The sequence below is a fragment of the Hetaerina americana genome, unplaced genomic scaffold, assembly GCF_022747635.1.
Source record: "Hetaerina americana unplaced genomic scaffold, ioHetAmer1.1.p SCAF_11, whole genome shotgun sequence".
Classification (NCBI taxonomy): domain Eukaryota; kingdom Metazoa; phylum Arthropoda; class Insecta; order Odonata; family Calopterygidae; genus Hetaerina; species Hetaerina americana.
In genome coordinates, this window is record NW_027286181.1 from 1,599,915 (window position 1) to 1,623,493 (window position 23,579).

The following is a 23,579-nucleotide window of genomic DNA, read 5'->3' on the forward strand; positions in this document are numbered from 1 at the left end:
GTTAGCCATAGGGCGGTGAAAGTGCGAGGTGAGCTCTACCCTTTACCTATCCAACCATTATTCGGGTTGCTTACTTTGATTGGATTGGGTTATATAAGTGATACAACTGAAGTTTGATTTGATATGTGGGGGTAGAACTCAACTCATTCCAAACTCCATGGCATATTCACATATCATTCAAGAAATTCACTTATCATATAAAGGAGGACAGTTCCTTTTCCTAGGTCTTTCTTCCTGAAGATCTGAATTATCCCGAAAAATCGCACAACTTGAGTGGAGATGAGGTTGTCCAAAATAACTGGGAATCGAGCTAGTACCCCCCGATAAGGGCCTAGATCTGTTGTCACCAACCCCTCCTTTAGCCTTCAGATTAGAATGCTAAACTTTCCTATCCCTCTTGAAGATGCCATCTATTGAAGGGACACGCACTGGAACGTAATGTTACCAGTGAAACGTAACGCCCAAGCACAGAAGTGAGTATTGCTGCACTCAATCGTCCTCGTGGTACAGCGACTACCCCTGTACTGGTACACGTCCTCCCTCTACTTTGGCATTACGAACCTGTATACTCGTTGCGGTACATTAACTGGCATGGTACCATACGGGTGCGCTTGGAACAACCATGTACCAATGGAAGAAGGTGGTGACGTATTTATAACCCCACGACACCGTGCGATCCCGTTCTCGGTACTCGCTTTGTTGACGGACCCCGGGGCAATTCTTTTACCGAGGTCGTTCAGCCGGGTACGGCTTAATGCCGCCCAATTAAACTGTTTCACCGGTGCAATCACTCGGTACGTCTTGTGCTGTATGCGTTTTCATGCTGCCGTTATACGGCGTTTTCATGATAGCACTGGACAGGATCAGAGGACGGGTGATGACTCGTGGTTTTGATTGGAGATAGATAAATTGCAGCCACAGAGCTTCATTTTTTGCTCGCTGAATATCTAATCTAAGGCTCTAAATCTTTATGAGTATCCCGTAAACTCGCATAAAATGAGGCCTAACATGATAATAATAATTATAATAGCAAAAATAATTTCGAGCAATGTAATCAGCAAAGACAATCATAGTTTTTTGACGACTGGGTATCATTATAAAATGAAATAACCGATTTTCTTGTCTATAATTTTTAATTTTGAACGTAAGTAAAAATAGTAAAGTGAAAAATGCAACATTGCATTGTTCATGATTTCCTATCCATTCATTTGGGAAAAAGATTACTTAAGGTATGATCAGTTAGGCCTCAGAAAGGGGATAGTTCGGTATTCGTGATGCCTAAGTATTGATGAGGTAGCCAGTAGAATGGAATATAGAATACAATTAGAATATATTTTTTTGTTTTATAAGTTTCTAGAAGGCGCTCTGTGGATTTAATTGGTTAGCATTAATAAATGTATCACTGAAGGTAGGAGTAGATTGGAGGGATAGGTGTCCTATTTGTAACCTGTACATGTCTCAGACTCTTCAGGTGTGTGTAGTCAATAGAGTCAGGGTGGGTAGTGTTAGGTAGGGAGTAAGACAAGGGTATCCATTGTCAATCATACTTTCCAACATATATTTGGATGATGTGGTAAAGGACCCACAAGAATAGCCATAGATATGAATTAAAATAGGTGTGGAAATCATAAAATCAGATTTTTTGGTTATGGCTGGTTGGTTGTGGTTATTTGGTGACAAGCTTTGGTTCGCCAATCTTTCAAAAGGTTACAATAAATACCTATTGCATTATAACATCACTGTAATTGGTATGGATGAGAGTAAATGTAAACAAAATAAATGTAATATTCTCAAGATATACTAGGAATTCTTAACCACATTGGCAATGGAATGTTAAGGGTTACATTGGAGGTGAGAATAATTACTTAGTGAGGCAGGGTAAAGAAGAGGATAGGTATGTTGTTTGGGAAGAGAGGTAGGAACATGCTTGTAATTATTTAAGTATGTTTAATGGGTTAGTGATGTAATAACGTCTCATGCACGATTACGACCCATATATATATATATATAAACAATTTTTATTGCTCTGGGAGCAAAGTCCCTTGGAGCAGAATACAGGTTACATTAGGTTTTGAAACCTCCCCCCACGACATATTTCCCTGATTCCTTATATTTTGCATTTGATGGATTGTTCTCATCTCAGCACATAGCAAAGTTCAGTATTTAAGCATTGATTAGTGACCACCATTTGTAACTAAAACCTTTATTCAAAACCGTTTCCATGAGTGATGTCCAAAATATTCAATCATACTCTCTTCAGTATCTGTGTGTACTGGATGAAATACCAATAGAAAGTGCATTTTGACTGCAGTAAACAGCGGTCATATTCACCTTGTGCAACCTGCAATAGACTGTGAATATGCTGAGAAATTCAACAAACTATATACAAGTAAATACCAAAAATCTATTAAACAGAAATTTGTATTAACTAAATCATAGTGGCAATCTTTTGTTCTGGAATACTTTCATACTCTAATTTAAATTCAAAAGTATTTTCTTAAATATTTCTTCAGAAATATAAATGCATACCATATTTCCTAGCTCATAAGATGCACTTTTTTACTTCAAAATGTTCCATAAAAGCATCCTGTATTGTATTTGCTGGGGCTACACCAGTATAACTATGACCTATGAATGCAAGCCGATTTTCTGGAAAAATACTTTCTTTTAAGTATTTTCCCATATCTGGCATATAAAATGGTTACCTTCAGTACAAATTCCAATAATAACACTGTTTTGAGTCAGTAGTAAACAACAGAGTTTTAATATTTTGTAGAAAATATTTTCTAAAATATTTCCAAATAAACCATTATGTATACAGTGTAGTGTGCTTAGTTTCATCTCACATGTGGTGCTGCTGCAAAACATAATATGTGTTGGGCTAATGGAGATGTCGCCCCTCTGGTAATACATTGCATCTCTCCCGATTAACTTGGAAGTCTACAGCTATTCAACCTTAAGTAATATGAGAGTGTCGTAAAGGCATAGAATACGGTTGCCTTTAATGCAAATTTCAATAATATCAAAATAATAACATAAACTAAGGGTCCCATAAAAAGTTAAAATGATAATAGCCTCGAAAAAATAGAATAGAATAGATAGATGTGGGAAATTACAGACTATAATAATGCATTTAACCTTCAATTTATGAATTAAATGCTTCAGAACACAGCAACAAGGCAGCTGAAAGACATTTTGGCACAGTGATGATGAATTTCTGGGACTCGATGATGAATACAGTAACATTGATATGCATGAAGCCGCTAATTTTTTAAATGTAACAATTCAATATTCTTCAAATATAATGTTAACATCACAATACTTTGATCTTTTCTGTCTGTCTTATGGGCCGGGTAATGTGGTAGATTAATTAAAATACGAGGAATCTATAAATAACTTTGGAATGGAAAAGCTTGAAAAATACATTTTTCTTCACATATAATGAGTGAGATCTCACATATAAAATAAATATGGTTGTATTTGAGAATGGAAGCATTTTAATGTGACCAGCACAGATTTCTTTGACTTTATTTATGACCACATATCAACTAATAAATCATTTATTGGACATTAAATTTTGTGCAAAATAAATTTATTTTCATTACACAGCCAGACTACATTGATGTACAGCAGAGTTTTCTCTTGCTTATATGTATTTATACTGATTTTTCAACTGAAATCAATTGTGAGGAACAGATAAAATCAAATAAAAAGATATTTTCAAGAACATAACACACAGGCCTTTACAAGTAAAGAATAATAGGGAAAAATCAAAAGTTAAGCAATGATACAATATGAAAACAATGGCAACATGATGATTCAATCATTGTACATATTAATGATAAAAACTTACCGCTAACAAAACTATGTATAAAAAATTGCATTACAATACCACCATAAAAACAGAAGAATAATTTTATTACAGTCAAAAAACATCACCAATTTTCTTTTAACTGTTATACAATCATTAAATGCTATTACCATTGGGTAACTTCTTAAAGCAATCATTGCTTCTAAGTCATTTTGTGGCAAAAATGCATATTGATAAAATTTGTGTGAAATGGAATCAAATAAACTAGGGCAAAATCTTGTGTTATTTTGGTTTCAAATTTACAAACATTTTCACAAACGAACATCTTAGGTATATAATAGTCTTAAATTAATCAATGCAAATCTTCAACAATTGAAAAAACTAAGGTCTGGTAAACTAGGACTTGAATCAAAATGCAATATAGCACCCACAAATAAGCTGAATGTTCTTCGAGAATTGAAGAAGATAAAATTAAACGAAATAAAAACACTCACTCACAAATTACAAATGCAGATAAATATGGTTTAGTTAGAAATTTGTAAAGACCAACAATTTTCAGGCTGAAACATCTGGTAGAAAAAAATATGAAAATTATGATTTCGAACCTCAATACTTCGATAAATCATTCAAACCATGCATAATTAAATGTTCCTAGATAAGTATATTTACATTTCATAATATTTTGCTTCTAACTCTTCAATTTTTCAACCAAGGAGGATAAATCTTACTGCATTCAAGTTCTATTTATTTTTGCAAATACGAGGGTCATCCGGAAAGTAGTACCCGTTCGTGAAATAAAGACACAAAAGTAAATATTAACAAACATAAAAAATTTTATTTGAAAGAGGATACTTTAAACTACTTCTCAACATAATCTCCAAGCAAATTAAGGCATTTGTCATAACGTGTGACAAGTTTCTGTATTCCTGCTGCATAGTCCTTCGCCGCCAGCTCATTGAGATATGCGAGGGACCCATCTTGCACATATTTTTGCATAATGCAGATGGTGTTTAACAATTTCATGAACAATTGTTCGAGAAACATTGGGAAAATGCTCACAGATGTCATCAATTGTGACGCGCCGATCGTTCCTCACGAATTCGTCAACTGAGCTCACCAGTTGGTCTGTAATGACAGATGGTCTCCCCGAACGCTCATCGTCGTGTGTGTTCCCCCTCCCCATGTTGAAGTTGCGACACCACCGCCGAACAGACGACTCGTCCATTACATTGTCTCCATACACCTCCTTTAATTGGCGATGAATATCACATGGGCGAACGTTTCTTGCATTGAGGAATTTAATCACTGCCCTCACTTCACAACTGGCGGCGTTCTCAATTTTTTTAAACATTGTAAACAATCACAGAAACAACACAGGCAATGCTAGCGTCACGCAACTTGGCTCAGAGAAGGCAGACAAGCCACTGAAGCTATCTGACCTCGTCCAGCGGCTACTCGCGTCGTCAGCACTTCATGCGGCACGAACGGGTACTACTTTCCGGATGACCCTCGTATATGATAAATGCAATGAATGGATTTTGCAAAATAAAGACATATTACTTGAGGAAATATAGTTAAAATCCACCTCCCTACATATAGACAATTGTTTTATGGCATTTAAAAATCAAAATGTATCAATCAACTACTCTTAGTTATTTCCTACTGTATTATCACAATCATGATATGTGTAAAAATGACTTAAAAGTTACTAAATTCACAATATAATCAGACACCATTGTTTTAATTGAAGTCATCAGAACACATTTAATAAATGCATATGAAAAATTGCCACCCCAGCTTAAGAAAGCAATGTTTTATACACAATATCTCCATAAAATTGCCAGCAGCAATAAAAAACCATGCAATTTAACTTGCCATTAGTGAAGCATCAAATTTACATGATCTACAGTGACACCAAATATTATTCTACATCCTGGAACTAATTGATAAAATGCTCATTTGTAGTAATTATTAAGGGTACAATGTTTCGCTTGACACACCTCAGTGTTATAATACCACAAATGCTGGGTGATTGTATGCAACATAACATTATGCAATTGTTATACATGACAACATGTATTTGTAATAAAGTTAGCACCCCAAGTGTTTAAGATTCATACAACACAAAAAATATGAATGTACAGTATGTCCTAGATACTACAAATATCAAACGACCTTTAAATTATGGAAATTCATAACAATAAATACGTGGGATTTCATAGAAGTTCCCACATCCATTTTTGACGGGGTAAATGTAGCTGGTGGCACTGATTTTTTTATAACTCTCTGGTTTTAGCAAATCTCATTCACAAAAGTTTTAGCAGTAGGTGTACTGACATCTCAGATCTTATTACACCATAAATTTATCCACAGAAAATCCATTAACATTTTAACACAAAATATAAATCTAAACTAGGATTTGAATCTTAAACACCAGGAAGCTCATTATCAATCATACAACTGAATGAGTTAATGTACCAAATTAGGATTCAGCGATAAATATTGGAACACTTTTCTAGAGGAAAAGATATTAGAAAACTAATTAAGACATAAGATACATTAAATAACATCTTCTAGGAACATATCTTTCTCTGTGCCCTCTTTCAATCTATTCAAAATTTAAGAAGTAAAGAGAAAAATTAAATTAAAAGCTAATCAAGGGTAACTCTTTCCTGGTATGATTCCAGCAGCTGGCAGTGGCTATTTGGGCTACTGACTATGAGGAATACTGATCTATGAAAGATAAACTTTGAGCAACTCCCCAATGTCCTAAAGACAACAAATGCAGAGTCATTGCTGAGAGTGATTCACATTTAAGTAATCATGCAAAGAGACAATAACAGACCACTATACAATCACTATGGAAAGGAACAGTATTCTGCATAATAGAATGCTGAATGAGCAGAAGACTGTTAAGTGGACATGTGGATGAAGCATAAGTTGGCAATGAGATAGTGCCCAGGAGTAATTCAAGAAAGAAGAAGATTGAAATCAGACTAAAATAAAACTGAAGAGAAGATCATAATACAATGTGTTGATGAGGATTATCCATCACGCAACTCAAATGATAGCAGGACTCCCAAGATGGTTCCTTGACATGTACCCATTATGTACATAGCAAGAGAAACTTCCCGATCACCAAGATTTTGACGGTGAGTCAGGATAGCTGTGAAGCTCTTTGATATCTAATCGCATCTTCATTGGGAAAGAAAGAAGTGTAGCACAGTGAGTGAAAACAAACAAAAGAGCCATCATATCACAAGGTTCGATAACAGTGATACAAAAAAGTAATGATAACTAAGAAGCGTAGAAAATTTAAAATGAAACAATTAGTTTCAAAGATAGAAAAAAGAAATGTAATTTTATTTCAGTTACTGGAATATATTTTGTGATTTGAACAAAATTCACACAGGTATAGTATATTAGGAAAAGGAGTCAATTACCCGAAATGTATAAATGAAGACAAGTATGCTGTAGCTCTTTCATCAGGACAGCAATGAGCATAGGATGCCAACTCTCAATAAAGTGAACATTGGAAAAGGAAAGATGGATTATCAGATAAGCTATCAATACAGTAGTAGTCTGGGTTGAATGATATTGATATAAATATATTGCCAAAGAAAGCCGAATACAAATGGCAAATCTATTATGTGACACATTTACCTGCAATAAAGCTAAGATTTCAAAAGGACCTCATGTGTTGCCATTCAGTAGATTGAAGGAGGCAATGGGTGAACATATATACATATTAATATAAAGCATTCTACTAAATTACAATATTTTCATGAAACAAGAGAATTGTTCTAGATAACTTTTCCCGCTTACCCTAAACAAGCATCCCCAAGGCAACAAAGAAATATCACTTTCACTTTCATGGACACGTGAAAAAGCAGATAGTTCTTTAAGCTCACAGATCAGATCTTATTTTCCCTTCTCTATTTATATGCTTTGTTAAATACTTAACAAGATCTCTTCTTTCACTTGCGTCACAAGAACAAAAAATTGTATAAATATGACTCCACTGTCAGCTAGATTCATTTCTAATAATAGTCCGTCCAGGGCTTCTCTTCTATTTCTATTTTGAGAGGATTATATGAAATTTGTCTCTTGGCCAAGTAAAATCCAGATCATTAACTCATCCAGCAATAAACAGAGAAACTTTAGAAATTCGAAAAACTCTAAAATTCACCACAGCGAAATATGATGAATCTGGTGAACAGCAGGCATTGTTTTAAACAATCCATTTCAATCAACCAAAGAATAACTAGGTAGATGATATGCTGTCTAACCTACAATATTTAATGGTGGGCTAATTTAAGACACAAACAACAAAAAGATGGCCAAACAGACAGATCAAATAACTGAGGCAGTTATATGTAGAGTGACAGAAGGAAGTAAAAAAGAAAACTCAGAGGAGAAGTGATAACCTCAACACACGTTTTGGATACATAAAGATCTGATGAAGACAAATTGAGAAAAATTAATGAAAATAATGTCATGACCCAGATAAGACATTGTGATGAACATCAAAGTGATTAATAGTATGAAGACATTAATAGGTTACTGAGTGGAGAAATAAGTTACAAACCAATCGAAGGACTGATAAACGATGATAATGATGAGGATCACAACAAGTTCCTGACAAAGACAGCGTAACAAATAATTAATAGGAACCATCAGAAACACTCAAACATAGCAATTGAATACTTATTCCGGATGAGGACTCGGCAGATTGCCACATCTTAGAATCTATGGCATTTTTTTTTATTTTTACTGAAATATTTTTATAATAAGAAAGCATACTTTTTCATTTTATTTTTATTTCATCATGATTTAATATTTTCAGTTAAGGAAAAAAATTACTACTCATGGACAAGTGATTAATGGCCCACGATATACTGTTTTTCAAGTATTATATGTTAAAGTGTGATGTTAATGATTAAAACTCCTTTATAAAGTGTAACACTTAATATCTTTCAACATGCAATAAAAAGTTTCATCTTATACACATGTTTCAGGGTATATATCCAACGACAAACCATTCCTAAAACCCCTGAATAATGCCGGCGATAACAACATTCTAAAACACTGGTAGTCTACAGGGAATTCCAAATTTCACTGAAAATATTTGTCTTTCATCTATAAGCAAAACAAAGCATCTGCTCTACCTCTATGGTCAAATAAATTATACTTTTAATGAAAACCCTCCCTCTTCAGACGAATGACCACAGCAAACTGAAGTAAATGTGAGCTTTACTAGCAGCTCGTGTTTTAACTGGAGGCATTGGACAAGAACCTGACCAGGCCACAGGTAGTTATGGCGAGGTTTATGATATGAGGGATGCCAGAGAAGACATGGGAGAGTAGTATTGTAATACCATGCATAATTGCTAGGTTTCATACAAAAATTGCTAGGATGTTTGAAAGTGAAATGCAGAATTTATGAAACATGCCCGACACAGAAATGCAATCTATTATTTGTAGTAATTACAGCCATCAAGAAAAGAGATGCCTAGAGTGACATTGGCATTTTTGGGAAAATTCACCAGCATCGCTCATAGGGGCTTTTGGCACTTAAAGGGTTAAGTAGAGGAGAACCCTAAAGACATTGCTGAATAATCTTATCTCACAAAAAAAAAGATTGAAGGTAAAAGGTTGCCCTGTTATTCCAAAGGTACAGGGTAAAGCCTAGCAGTGGGGTTGGTACTAATGCAGATTTAAGAATCAGAGTTTGTGACAGAATTTTATACTAGTGTATGCTAAGAGTCTAAGTGCAAGACGATCAATTTTTTCAATGCTCCTTATACTAATCCTCATTTAACTGCCTCTGAGCGTGAACATTTACTTGATCATTCTGTGCACTAATATACGTGAGATTTACCTCAGACATACATGCTAATTAAAAAGGATTGCATTTATATACAATCAGAAGGTAGAATTGAATAAACCTAATAACTCATTGGATTACAACACTACAAATAGATCACATCCAATAAATATATGTATATGATAAACAACATTGAGTGATTTGTTTTATACATCATCTCATATCTAAATCTACTTAATGTACATATCATTTTGCTTTTCTTTTAGAGGCTATTCTTTGGGATTCAAAAATAATCCACCAAAAGTATAAGAAGACTTAACTATCATCATTCTCGCTTCCTTCTCGTAATGAAAATAGATTTTCAATCTTAATCCTAATAGAGAATATTCCATGGTCACTTCACAGTTTATGAACAAAAAATAAAGAATTATGTATGATAAAAATATTTCAACATCACAGTGATCTCTTTAAATTTGCAAAATTGCAATAATTTTCATTTAAATCCAATACAATAGAAATAAATAACACCAAAAAAACAAATGGAAAATGGTTTTAACTGCAGAATTGTTCACAGCAGCATCAACATTCAAACTCTAGAAGACTAAAAACACCTCTAACCACATGCAATACTGAATACTCGACACAAAATGATCATGATTAAGACAAACAAATATGACTAGAAAGTAATTGGACTTTATCACATTTATCAAATAATGGCAGCTTGGCATAGGAAGATCAGAATACATTTCAAAAAAATTAGGAGTAAACATTTAAATAAACTGATAAATTACATGTATATTTAAATTGGTCATGCAATTCGACACTAACTTCCATTGAAATTTGTCACGTTAAAGTTAGCAAGTAAAGAATTACTCATGGGTGCAAGCTGAAAATGTCCTCATTCACAAGACATGACATTAATCTATAGATTTGGGGAAGGAGATGCTTTGTACCCTAGAGAGAGAGAGAGAGAAAGACTTGTATGAATACTCCATTATCTGTGCCATCAATAGAAAAAAAAAAGGAATGATGCTTTTGACAGAAAATTTGCAAGATAACCGTTTTGCATCACCCTTTGACCTAATCACAAGCCGAACCAAACGGCAGGTCCTCCGTGGAAGTCTTGGATTGGTTATCACCGCCATCATCATCATCACCGGCGCATCCTTCTTCCAGTCCACTGCCATCATAGAAGAGAGATCGCTGATCGGATGTTTGTGCCCAGTGTTGGCGCTCAGCAGTGGCAAAGAGCCCATAGAGTAGTGCGCCAGTGAGGTATATTCCAGCAGCTATGTAGAACACCATCTCCCACTCCAAAGCACTCTGGAAGAGCATAGAAAATGGATTAGTTTGAATAACCAAACCTAGAGCAAGTAAAAGCCAGACTATATTCCCTCTAATGTGGTCTTTTTTTAAGAACTCTAAATCCATTTATCGTAGAGATAGAGAGAAAACTCATAACAATTCTCAATTAAATATTACATTCAAACATGACTTCTATGCTGAACACCACCAGGTCAGTGTATTCAGCATTATGTTATTTAGTAACAATCCCATTATCAAGTATGATGATGTGGTCATTTAGTTTCTCAAGATGGTAAATCATACGAGGGTCATCCGGAAAGTAGTACCCGTTCGTGAAATAAAGACACAAAAGTAAATATTAACAAACATAAAAAATTTTATTTGAAAGAGGATACTTTAAACTACTTCTCAACATAATCTCCAAGCAAATTAAGGCATTTGTCATAACGTGTGACAAGTTTCTGTATTCCTGCTGCATAGTCCTTCGCCGCCAGCTCATTGAGATACGCGAGGGACCCATCTTGCACATATTTTTGCATAATGCAGATGGTGTTTAACAATTTCATGAACAATTGTTCGAGAAACATTGGGAAAATGCTCACAGATGTCATCAATTGTGACGCGCCGATCGTTCCTCACGAATTCGTCAACTGAGCTCACCAGTTGGTCTGTAATGACAGACGTCTCCCCGAATGCTCATCGTCGTGTGTGTTCCCCCTCCCCATGTTGAAGTTGCGACACCACCGCCGAACAGACGACTCGTCCATTACATTGTCTCCATACACCTCCTTTAATTGGCGATGAATATCACATGGGCGAACGTTTCTTGCATTGAGGAATTTAATCACTGCCCTCACTTCACAACTGGCGGCGTTCTCAATTTTTTTAAACATTGTAAACAATCACAGAAACAACACAGGCAATGCTAGCGTCACGCAACTTGGCTCAGAGAAGGCAGACAAGCCACTGAAGCTATCTGACCTCGTCCAGCGGCTACTCGCGTCGTCAGCACTTCATGCGGCACGAACGGGTACTACTTTCCGGATGACCCTCGTACAAATGCTGCATAATAATTCAAATAGTTATTTAATATATGTACATGTCTGACTCAGGGATATTGACAAAAATGATTTGGGGATTTAAATAGGCAAAAAAGGACAGATATAACCAATTTTAGTTCATCTCAAAAATGAGCATGGCATACAATCTATATATATAAAGGAGAGTGTTTGTTTGTATATATGTAATTTGTTTACTCTTTTGCTGTCATAGAAACAGCATTTTTCCAACTATGCCAGCAGGATACTTTTGCAAGAACACTATTGTATTCAGCATTGCCGAGATATTATATGTGGAATACATCAAGGAAAGTCTTTTGTAGAAGAAAAATGGGCAACTTTGATCCTGAGAATAATATTTATTCATGTGATGCATTGGGCCGAGTCTACACAGTCCATCCTAACAACGCCGAATGTTATCTTTTAAGAATGCTTCTACATACCATTAGAGGACCTCGCTCATTTGCAGAATTAAGAGCGGTAAACGGAGAAATATGTGAGACATTCACAGAAGCTTGCCAGAATTTAGGGTTGCTAGAAGGAGATCAACACTGGGATGACTCATTGCGAGAGGCCAGTTTGATTTCTCTTCCAGGACAAATCCGAATTTTGCTTGCCATCATAATAACCTCCTGTAATCCATCTAACCCAAAAACATTATGGGAAAAATATAAAGAATCAATGAGTGAGGATATACTGGCTAAAGTTCGAAGTGAAAATCCTACATTGGATATTACGTTTAACTCCGACATTTTTAATAAAACTTTGATTATTTTGGAGGAAAAGTGTATCACCATGGTTAACAAGACTTTAGTGGAACTCGGTCTTTTTGCACCTGTACAAGATCAACAGGGTGTATTTTATCCAGATTATATACGTGAAACTAGCTACAATGTCTTAGACTTAGAAGCATACATCGCGGATAAAAAGCCACTTCTTAATGAAGATCTGAAATTCGCGTACGAAACAATAATGGATCAAGTAGATAAACAAGAAGGAGGTATCATTTTTCTTGATGCTGCTGGTGGCACGGGAAAAACATTTTTAATTAATTTAGTTCTCGCTGAAATCAGGGTTCATGGAGAAATTGCTCTAGCCGTTGCATCTTCAGGTATTGCAGCGACATTAATGGAAGGAGGAAGAACAGCCCACTCTGCCCTTAAGCTGCCACTTAATATTTCCCGACAAGAAAATCCCACATGTCATATAAATAAAACAAGCGGCCAGGCACAAGTTCTTATAGAATGTAAATTGATAGCATGGGATGAGTGTACGATGGCTCATAAAAAATCTCTTGAGGCCCTCAACGCAACACTTCAAGATCTTAGAGGAAACTGCAGTTTAATGGGAGGAGCTCTGGTACTCACTCCTGTGTGGAGACTTCCGTCAAACTCTGCCTGTCATTCCAAAATCGACTCCAGCCGATGAAATTTATGCCTGTTTAAAACATTCTGTTCTACGGAATCATGTCCAAGAAATTAGCCTTAAACAAAACATGCGAATCCTCTTAAGAGATGGGAATGCTCAAAATTTTGCGAATAAACTTTTGGAGATTGGAGAAGATAGATTAGTTATTGAAGCATCTGGTATGATAACATTGTCATCAGATTTATGTGTATCGGTGAAAACTGTCCGCGATATGATACAAGCAGTCTATCCTAAAGTTAATCAAAATTATAAAAATTTAGAATGGTTGCGAGAAAGAGCCATTCTTGCTCCTAAGAACGATGATGTTAATGAAATTAACAAGGAGATACTAGCCATGCTGCCAGGAGACGTGATTGAATATAAATCGGTTAATACCGTAGTGGATGCTGACGAAGCCGTCAATTATCCAACGGAATTCCTAAATTCACTTGATCCAGCTGGATTGCCACAACATCGCCTTATACTTAAAGTAGGATCTCCAATCATTTTATAGCGAAATTTAGATCCACCAAAACTCTGCAATGGGACACGATTGTGTGTGACAAAATTAATGAAAAATATAATCCAGGCAGTCATTTTAACTGGAAAAGGAAAAGGTGAAATAATTTTTATTCCACGGATACCTCTAATCCCAACTGATCTTCCCTTCAACTTTAAAAGATTACAGTTTCCAGTCCGGGTAGCTTTTTCAGTTACCATTAATAAATCACAGGGACAGTCTTTAAAGTTTTGTGGTGTTGATCTAAGATCGCCATGTTTTAGCTACGGGCAACTTTATGTTGCTTGCTCCAGAGTAGGTTCGCCTAAAAATTTATATATTCTTTCTCCCGGATATGAAACAAAAAATGTAGTTTATAAACAGGTGTTAAATAAAAAAGATTCTTAAATTTGTATGAAGTAGTGTATTATTGTACTTTATAATTTGTTGTTTTTATTTATGTAGTATATTTATATTATTGTTTCTCCCTAACCCGTGCAAAGCCGGGTATTCAGCTAGTAAGGTATAAGTCTCATTGAGATCTTGGGTTATTTAGGAAAATTCATACATGGTTATGATAAAATAGCAGTTTGTTTGCTCCCGAAGTATCACAATATACACTAATACCACAGAAATTAATACCGTTTAACAAAACTATGATACCATTCAGTTACCGGCTTCATGTGAAATACCTATTTGCAAATGTCGAAGTTGACTACACAGAATTCAACCAACTAGTTTAATATGGCAGAGATAAAGATATATGCTTTTTACAAACTTAACTTATTCTTAATTTAAATGTTTATTAATAAGTTTTGTTTGCTTTCACCAGTGCTATGATGTATAAGTGGTGTGCTCATATAATGTTTATTCCATGAGAAAATTTCTTTATTTACAAAATCATTGCATTCAGTCACTACAGCCATAATTAATGGAAGAACCCAAGGGTGGAGGAAAATGTATTTTACAATCAAAATAAAAAATATACAATATAGATTTGGGCAAATATAGAATGCACATACTATGTTCGAGAATACTAAAAGGAAACATGAAAAGGACAACGTAATGCTGACATGTGGAAGGTTCCCTTCTGTAAGAGAATCTTGTCTCAAGTAAAAAAGGTAGTCAATTTTCGCGGTGAAAGGTGAGGTCCAATCCTTCCTCAAGGATGTAGCAGTGAGCTAGTATAACATGGGCATACAAAAACTGCCCCAAAACCTACAAAAATGAATCAAATGAAATGGCAATTATGCAGAAAAAATAGAGGAATGTTCAAGTTTCAAAATGATATATCAATCATTGAAAACAAAGGTTCCTTCCAATGAAAAAAATTGGCAGTATCAATTTTGAGATTACATTTGTAGGAAATAAAATGAGTGAAAATATTAAATAAATTAATCTGCGGCATCTAACCCATGCTTCTATGTTTAAACCAAATCTTTAGCCAAGTACAAATTTTTCCTTGGACAGGGATAATATGCGAGATTGAGTGCCGACGACTAGTTAGCTTTTGAAGCAAAATTATAGTGTCCAGTTTCTTCATTTTCTTCTTCTATTTGAAACATACATTTTGCTAATGGTATTTGAGGTGAACCACCATTTTGAAGAGAGGCAATTTTTTTGCTTATGGTCTCCTGGTTTAAATCTAGGGAACGTTCAAATAAAAACAGAAAAAATCAAAACTGTAACAAAAATAAGTCTATAATTATTTTTTATCCATTTCTGCAATCAAAGACTTTCTGCTGGGCTTCCTCTCTCTGAAAAAATGTGACGAAAGAAAAACATGCAGAAAACATGCCTTCCAACAAAAATGATTTATCTACGGAGAATAAACATTATGAAAGTACACTCAACCTTATGCTGCACAAGGTAACCAGTTAAAGATGGGCTGATCATTCCCGGGAGAGTGGCCATTGTGTTTGATATGCCCATCAGGATACTAGCAAACTGAGGAGCCAAGTCCAAGTGGTTCACGCTGTGAGGAAAGATTGAGTGGAAGGTTAAGATTATCAAAAATATTTCAGCTCTAAGGAAATTATCCAAAACACATAGAAACTAAGAGTTAGTAATTCGGCTTTAAATTACCAAAAAACACGAAAAAGATTTTACAGCTTTCTCCCGACACCAACTCAGCTCAATGCGATTTACTTAAACAGTCATAATTCAAAGATCATCCCCAAAATCTCACTAAATGGTATTAAATCCACTGCAATCACCATTTAGTCAAAATTTTCTGTGCACATTTAAAATTGCACTACATAATTTATAACGTTCAGCACACAAACCAAGCCATCTATATTCATTAAGAGCTCAACAAAAGCCAAACTCTTGTCCTGGCTTCGGGCCTATACTATGTAAATTACGGGCAGCAGAACCTCCCTTACAATTCAGGCGTGGATTACCCAAGCAAGCTTTAAGAACAATTTGATAATGGCCATTCTCCATTGACCAATAGCTATTTCACAACTTGCCTTATGTGAGTACGAATTGAAAGTGCAGGGTGATCTACGTGCCTCTAGCTACAATTTAGCAATACCTGCCAACACTGGGTTTCTGAGTATTGCTTTCATTTCTAAGTATTGCTGAGGCTTGTATATTGAAAAAGTGGACCTTGAGTGTTGGGCATGGACGTCAACAATTAAATGATGGCCACCAATTGGGCAGTGGAAGTACACTGCACACAAGAAGGGAAAATAAAGCCGAGGCAGCATCAAAAGCTGTTCCTTGATCTGCAAATCCCTTCTGCATATTTAGCACTAACTAATCTACCATCACTAATCAAACAAGAAGTTACACATTATTTTTTATGCATGTTCATAAATGTACTTAAAATTTAATAACTCCGTTTAAAAAAGTGCATATTGGTTGTAAGTTAGAAAATGTAATTTGAAATGACACATCAAATTCAAAGGTAGATTACGGACCCCATTTCTGAGCCGCCTATGAAATAAGATGTATGATAATCACCATTAAATCCCTTCTTCTGCTTCCCTAAATACACTAAAAAACCATACTTTATTAGACTTTGCTCTAATTATTTTTATTTTTAAATTAAATCAAATGTTACAGGAAAGTGTCAACCCATTTAGACATCTAGTAGAATACAAGCACAAATAATTAAAAGAACATTAATGTGTAACAGTTAAATATAGACCTGAACAAAAAAAACATATCCATGAGAAATAGTTCTGAAGTTAAAGATTATAAAAACCATACAAGACCAGATGTTCTCTCCAGCAAATGAGTAGAATTCACTCAATTCCACATAAACTAACTGTGAGACCTAACACATTTGGTGCTGATAATATTGATACCATTCCTGCTACAAAAATAATTATCCATACCTAAATCCTGCCCATGCATAACCACCAATTCCCACAGCAAATGTGAGCAGTGTTATAACCATCGGAGGGCTTCGAGACTTGGATGCAAGCACAAGGAAAATTGCCTGGAATACAAATGCCCCACAAGTGCACATCTTCCTGATCTGCAGAAACCAAAGAGAAAAGGACATCATTAAAAAATAAGAAAGGATCAATTATCCTGACATTGCACGTTTTTCAATATTGTTAGTAAAAAACAAATGGAGATTGGTTATACCTAAAGCATGAGGTAGTCACAAAGTGCTGCCACTATCATAATTTTCCAATTGCAATATGCACCCATTATGAAAAGTATCTGTGCTTAGAGGTGAACGTGAAAACAAAAAGCAAAATGTGAAAATAACATTATCATACTATATATTATGTACAATGTTTTTGTACCTCCCACTGGCATAAATTCACCACTTTTTTTCCCGATGTGACATTCCTATTAGAAGGATACTTGCCTTCTACCCACCTGTACATGTTTTACTGTGAAAAATTTAATCTTTACATTGTGTGTACAACAATATTCTAGCTTACATCAGTCCAACTGTTTCCTGGCTTTACTTACAATGAGCAGAGGTCATGTTTTAGATAATGATTTCAATACATTGCCTTCTTCATTCTCTATTTGCCTTCTAATTCCAGTGAAATAGTTCATGCAATGCCATAAACGTTTTTTTCATAAAAATCAAAACTGCTTCAAAGGGAAATGATACCATGTGCTGTAGTAATATGCAGCCAAGAGAGAACGGATTGACAGGGGCATGGGAAGGTGTAACTCAGCACCACATGCTCCTATTCTTCCTTAGCTACAGGGGTTCATGGGCTGCTGTCCTCCGAAAAATTGCTGATCTTCTAGCAAGACTTACGGTAGCGTCTGAGTGACCAACATGGGAAAATGACATTGCAAACACCATTTATTCCATTTGTTGAGCCCAAATTCTTTCACCACTATTTCTGGGTGCTGTCTTTCTGCCTCCGCTTCCCTTTGACAGTCAGTAATTGTGACTCCTCTTTCTTTTGACTCAAAACCATCTTTGAAGCATTCACTTTGAGCATGATAATTTGAATTCACAAACAAATCCTGTTTTCATGAAAGTTATGTTTCAAAAGTTAAACATCTAGCAACACTGTGTTGCAATATAATAAAAATAGCCATGAAAACTAAAAACCTATGGTATTCCTGTGATTCTGTGCTGAATTCACAAAGCTTTTCAATTTTAACTAACCAGCAAGTAACCACCACAATAGCCATAATGGGCATAGTTGTGTTACTAGAAAGCTTAAGAGTAGAGGATAGAGCAAAAACTTTGTACAACTCAAAATCTTGATTTATTTTGAAGTTTAAAAAAATTTTCATGCGTCTCAGGAGCTGGTCCAGACTTGGAATTTGAGTATAATCATATTTTAAATAATGTATGCCAAAATTACACAACATCCAGAGACTGCGGTGAGAGTCTGTTCAAAGAAAACAGTGGACATCATTATTATATTATTTCTTACTCTCTTGACCTGAATATAAGATTGTATTTTTTTTAGACTAGGCAGAGGCTGACAGTTATAAACCAACTTACTGTCAAATTATGTGAGATAAAAAACTAATAATAGAGTTCGGCACACAAAACACTGTTCACGTGCATGACTGCTTTTTCCATGTGATCACCATTTCAAACTTTTTAAACTTCCACCATGATGAAAACACCACACTTGAGTGACTCCCAAATAGCACAATACCTGGAGTGATAGGGAATCACCAAATCCAGGGTGAGCAGTGATTCACCCACTTAACAGACAAGAATTCACTGCATTTTCAGATTGAGAGCACCATCATGGAAGAGCAGGAAAAGCCATTATTTCCCTTGACAACTTTCCCTGACAAGTTTTCCTCACAGCGTCCCCTGTTGATCTTTTCATAGTGTGGACTGATTTGAGGGACAAGAGGTTTCCTCACAAAAACGGCAAGTGCCATCCTTGGTAAATTGGATTACTTAAGTACTCTCCGCCTATGTGTTCGTCATAGCTGTATTACTGAGCCAAATTTAGCAATTTAGCAAAAAAGCACATTTTCATTATAAAATACAGAAACATCAATTATTATTATTAGGTAATCTACCGGATAAGGTAGGTTTTTGGATGGACGTAATTACAAATTAAATGATTTGTGGCCCCTAGCAAAACACAACCTCCTACTCTACATCAGGTCCCTCTTCAGCTCTGAGTACTTTCTTCCTCCCTTCATTCCGTCTAACATCCCTATCCTGTCCCTTCCCTTTCCTCGTTTGCCTAACATTCTCCCTTCCATCATAGTCTTCAACATCCCACTGCTGGTCAACACCCCCCTCATCCACTTTTCCTGCCTCCATAGGATTTCTCTCAACAAACCCCTCTCTTTGCCCACCATACCAAGTACTTCCTCGATTGTTTTCTTCTCTGTCCATTTCACCTTCTCCATTCTTCTCCACACCCACATTTCAAAAGCCTCCAGTCTACGTCTATCCTCCTGCTTCAATGACCACGTTTCCGCGCCGTACATAGCTACGCTCCATATCAAAGTTTTTACGAGTCTTTTCTTAACATCCTTACTCAACGTCCCTCGCATCAACTCCCTCCTCCTTGTGAAAGCCTCTTTGCCTAGCGCAATTCTTCTCCTTACGTCCTTACTACTTTCACCGTGTTGGTCCAAAACACTACCGAGATACGTAAACTGCTCTACCTGCTCTAGTTTTTGCCCTCCAATTTTAATGTTAAGCTTAGCCTTTTTCTTTCTAGAAAATCGCATAACCTATGTTTTATTAATATTGATTCTCATCCCATACCTGTCGCACTGAATTTCCAATTCACTAAGCAATGCTTGCAGCCCCTTGGCTGACTGACAAACTAAAGCTTGGTCATCAGCAAACCTAACTGATTTTACGAATTCCCCGCCCACCTTCATTCCTACCTCCAGTTCTTCCCATGCCTCTTTAATAATTTCCTCTGCATACAGGTTGAACAGCAACGGTGATAATGGGCAACCCTGCCTTACACCTCTTCCTAACACTGCCCAACCGGACTCCCCGTTCCCCACTCGTACCTCAGCAGTCTGAGACATGTACAGATTGCGGATTAGCCTCCTTTCCCTCCAATCTATCCCTATTTTCTGCAATATACTCATTAGTTTTTCCCAATTCACTCTCTCAAACGCTTCTTCGAAATCTACAAAACAGGCAAATACCTCCTGGTTGTGTTCTATATTCCTCTCAATTAATAATCTCATTACTGCAATGGCATCACGCGTACCTTTCCCCTTCCTAAACCCAAACTGATCATCCCCGAAGTAAGCATTTGCCCTACTCTCTATCCTTTTGTTTATGATCCTAAGAATAACTTTAGCTGCGTGGGATATCAAACTTATCATCCTGTAGTCCTCACATGATTTAGCCTTTACCTTTTTCGGAATAGGAACTAAAACTGATCTCACAAAGTCTTCCAGCCAGATTCCTTCCTCATAAATACTACGAATCAGCCCATATATTATTATGGGTTAAATGGAAGAAGGGACCATTTGGTCTCAATTTCACCCAAATAAACACCTCTATCTATCTATCTATCTATATAGCCTCTTCCTCCCACATTTTCCTAAGCATTTTAAAAGTTCCGCGGGAATGTTATCCACCCCCACAGCCTTATTTGGTTTCATCTCCCTTAATGCCCTTTCTATCTCATTGTCTAGTATGCCTGGACCTAAGCTATCTTCCTCTACGTCATGTTCCTTTTCTATGTCTAACTTTGTTGGTCTAAGCTCTTTACTATTCAGTTCTTCTACAGGTCCTGTATATATTCCTTCCATCTCTCTTGGATCTTCCCTGCGTCAACTATTACCTTACCCGCCGTATCTCTAACTGCTATCGTTGATCTCCCTTTCTTACTTCCAGATAAAGATATAACTTTGCTGTACAGCGCACCGATTTCACCCTTCCTCTGCAGACTTTCCATATCCTCTCACTGCATCTTCCACCATGCTTCTTTTGCTTTATTTGTTGCCCGCCTCAATTTATTGTTTAATTCTTTGTACTTCATTTTGCCTAATTCTGTATTCACATTCTTCCATTTTTGCCGCTCATCCATCTTTGTAATCATCTCATCCGTGATCCTTGGTTTTTTAGTCCTTTTAGCATTAATGGTTCCAATAGTGTCTTTTGTGGCTTTAGACAACCCTTTCTTGATACTTTCCCATTTTTCTTCGATAGTACTAAGCTCTTTACCATCCTCCATGATTTCCTCTACTGCCTGTTTGTATTCCTTCCTTTTCAAACCATTTAATGCTTCTACATTCCATTTTCTGACTCGCCGCCCCTGCCTTATCTTTTTGAAGCGGACGCTATATTTCATAACCACTAAATTGTGGTCAGAGTCCGCATCCGTTCCCGGGAAGCTGTGCGAATTTATCACACTGTTCCTAAACCTGTGTCTAACCAGGATATAATCTAGCTGATACCTTTCTGAGTCAACTGGCATTTTCCATGTATACCTGCGTCTTTTGTGGTGTCTAAACCAAGTGTTGGTGATGACTAACCCCTGTCTCCTGCAGAACTCAACTGATTTTTCCCCGCGGTCTTTCCTCGTGCCTAAACCGTAGTCCCCCACCTCATCACCATCTCTTCCCTTGCCTACCGTCGCATTCCAATCCCCCATCACTATCAAATGTTTCCCTGCAGGAACACACGCGATTATGTCCTCTAACTGATCGTATATCCTATCGACCTCTTCTTCCTTATGGTTGCACGGAGGCATGTATACCTGAATAATAACCAAGTTCGTCGGCTCTGCTTTTATTTCTATTAGTAGTATTCTATCCGTTACCTGCTCTATGTTGACTACGCTTCTTCCTACCTCTTCATTTAATACTACGGCAACCCCTCGTTGGCTCTCGTCCCCGCCGCTGTATATTATTCTTTACTTATCACTCCAGTAATCCCCGCTATCTTTCCATCTTACCTCACATAGACCTAAAATATCTATTTTTCCCCTTTCCATCTCTTGCTTAACATTCTCCAATTTCCCTGTCGTCATCATTGTCCTAACATTCCACGTTCCTATTCTAACTAATTTGGTCTCCTCCTGCGTCTTCTGTCCTGCTGCTGCTGGTTTTCCCTTGCAAGGGTTTCGTGGGATGACGACCGCGGAAGCCTTGCCTCCCCCGCTGCCGGGCACGACACACGGCCGATTGGGCCAAGCCCCGTAGTTGCCAGGACTCAAAATCTGTGTATAGTCCATCATGTTAATCTTGGGAATGATAATTGAGGTGGTTTCCCGTTGCCTTCCTCAATAGTGTTTTTAACGTGACACCATCACTTATTGGCCACCCCACTGGGGTCAGATGCCATTGCAGCCGCCTCACTGAGGAACAGACGCTGCGTGGACTACCTTTCGTCTGGCTCCTAACCTTTGACCTATCTGGCATGGGTGACCCTACCAGGAGCAATAATTATTACTCCCGCCAGCACAGCTCTAAGAAAGATCAATATGGAATAAATTAAATTCTTCAGAACAACCTTTCAGTACACTTTGCATCAAGGTTTATTTCCCAAAATAACAGCTAAATAACCCCAAAATGTCTTGTATTTGGTGTTGTCTTGGATTCAGGGCATTATAGCTAGTGTGATACATGTTTTCATTCCAAAAACCATACGAAGACTATTTTTTGTAAACATTTCCCTGCCAAGTGCTTGAAAATAGTCATTAACTGACAAAAATCTAACAATATCTATTATCAGGTACCTGCAAAAAAACACTAGGTTTGTTATCATGCATAATGCACACACTGTTTCTTTTATTCATACAAAAATTCATACACTGTAAAAAGAAAAAAAATTGTGGCATAATTTTTGGAAGATAAAATTTTGCAAGTTCACAATTATAAAAAATCCAGTTAAACTTCTGTCTCATAAATAAACCATAATATCATTTAGGACATACAATTCTAATTTATTCCACAATATCGCAATTATTAGTATCTTCAATCTCTGATAAGAAGTAATGAATACTATATTAACAAATATTTTCATGCTAAAACTATTACTATTAGCTATCTAAGGGTGTTTATTTTTCTCCTCAAAATATTCTCAGTATGAAGAAAATAATGTAGAGAGATTAAAAATGGTCAGCACCAAGCAGGACAGCTCGAAGAAAGTTCTTAATTTTATTGCAATTATTTTACGGCACATAAGGCGCACCCTGATTTTTCATGTCAGAATTTACAAAATAGACTTTAATCAGACAGAAAAGATCAAATTATTTCAATATTAACACTTAAATGAAGAAA

The 23,579-nt window shown here is 36.4% G+C and overlaps 1 protein-coding gene across 1 annotated transcript in view; it reads right to left on the bottom strand.

The window, feature by feature from the left end:
* Positions 1 to 5,380: 5,380 nt before the first annotated feature.
* LOC139700876 (vesicular glutamate transporter 1-like) overlaps positions 5,381 to 23,579 on the bottom strand; it is a 28,696-nt gene continuing 10,497 nt past the window's right edge. The window contains exons 8-10 of the mRNA XM_071599312.1: positions 17,252 to 17,394; positions 15,762 to 15,882; positions 5,381 to 10,961 (exon numbers count right to left, since the gene is read on the bottom strand). Of these exons, the coding sequence (XP_071455413.1) occupies positions 10,719 to 10,961; positions 15,762 to 15,882; positions 17,252 to 17,394 (507 nt within the window). The 3' untranslated portion in view covers positions 5,381 to 10,718. The remainder of the gene's footprint in view (positions 10,962 to 15,761; positions 15,883 to 17,251; positions 17,395 to 23,579) is intronic.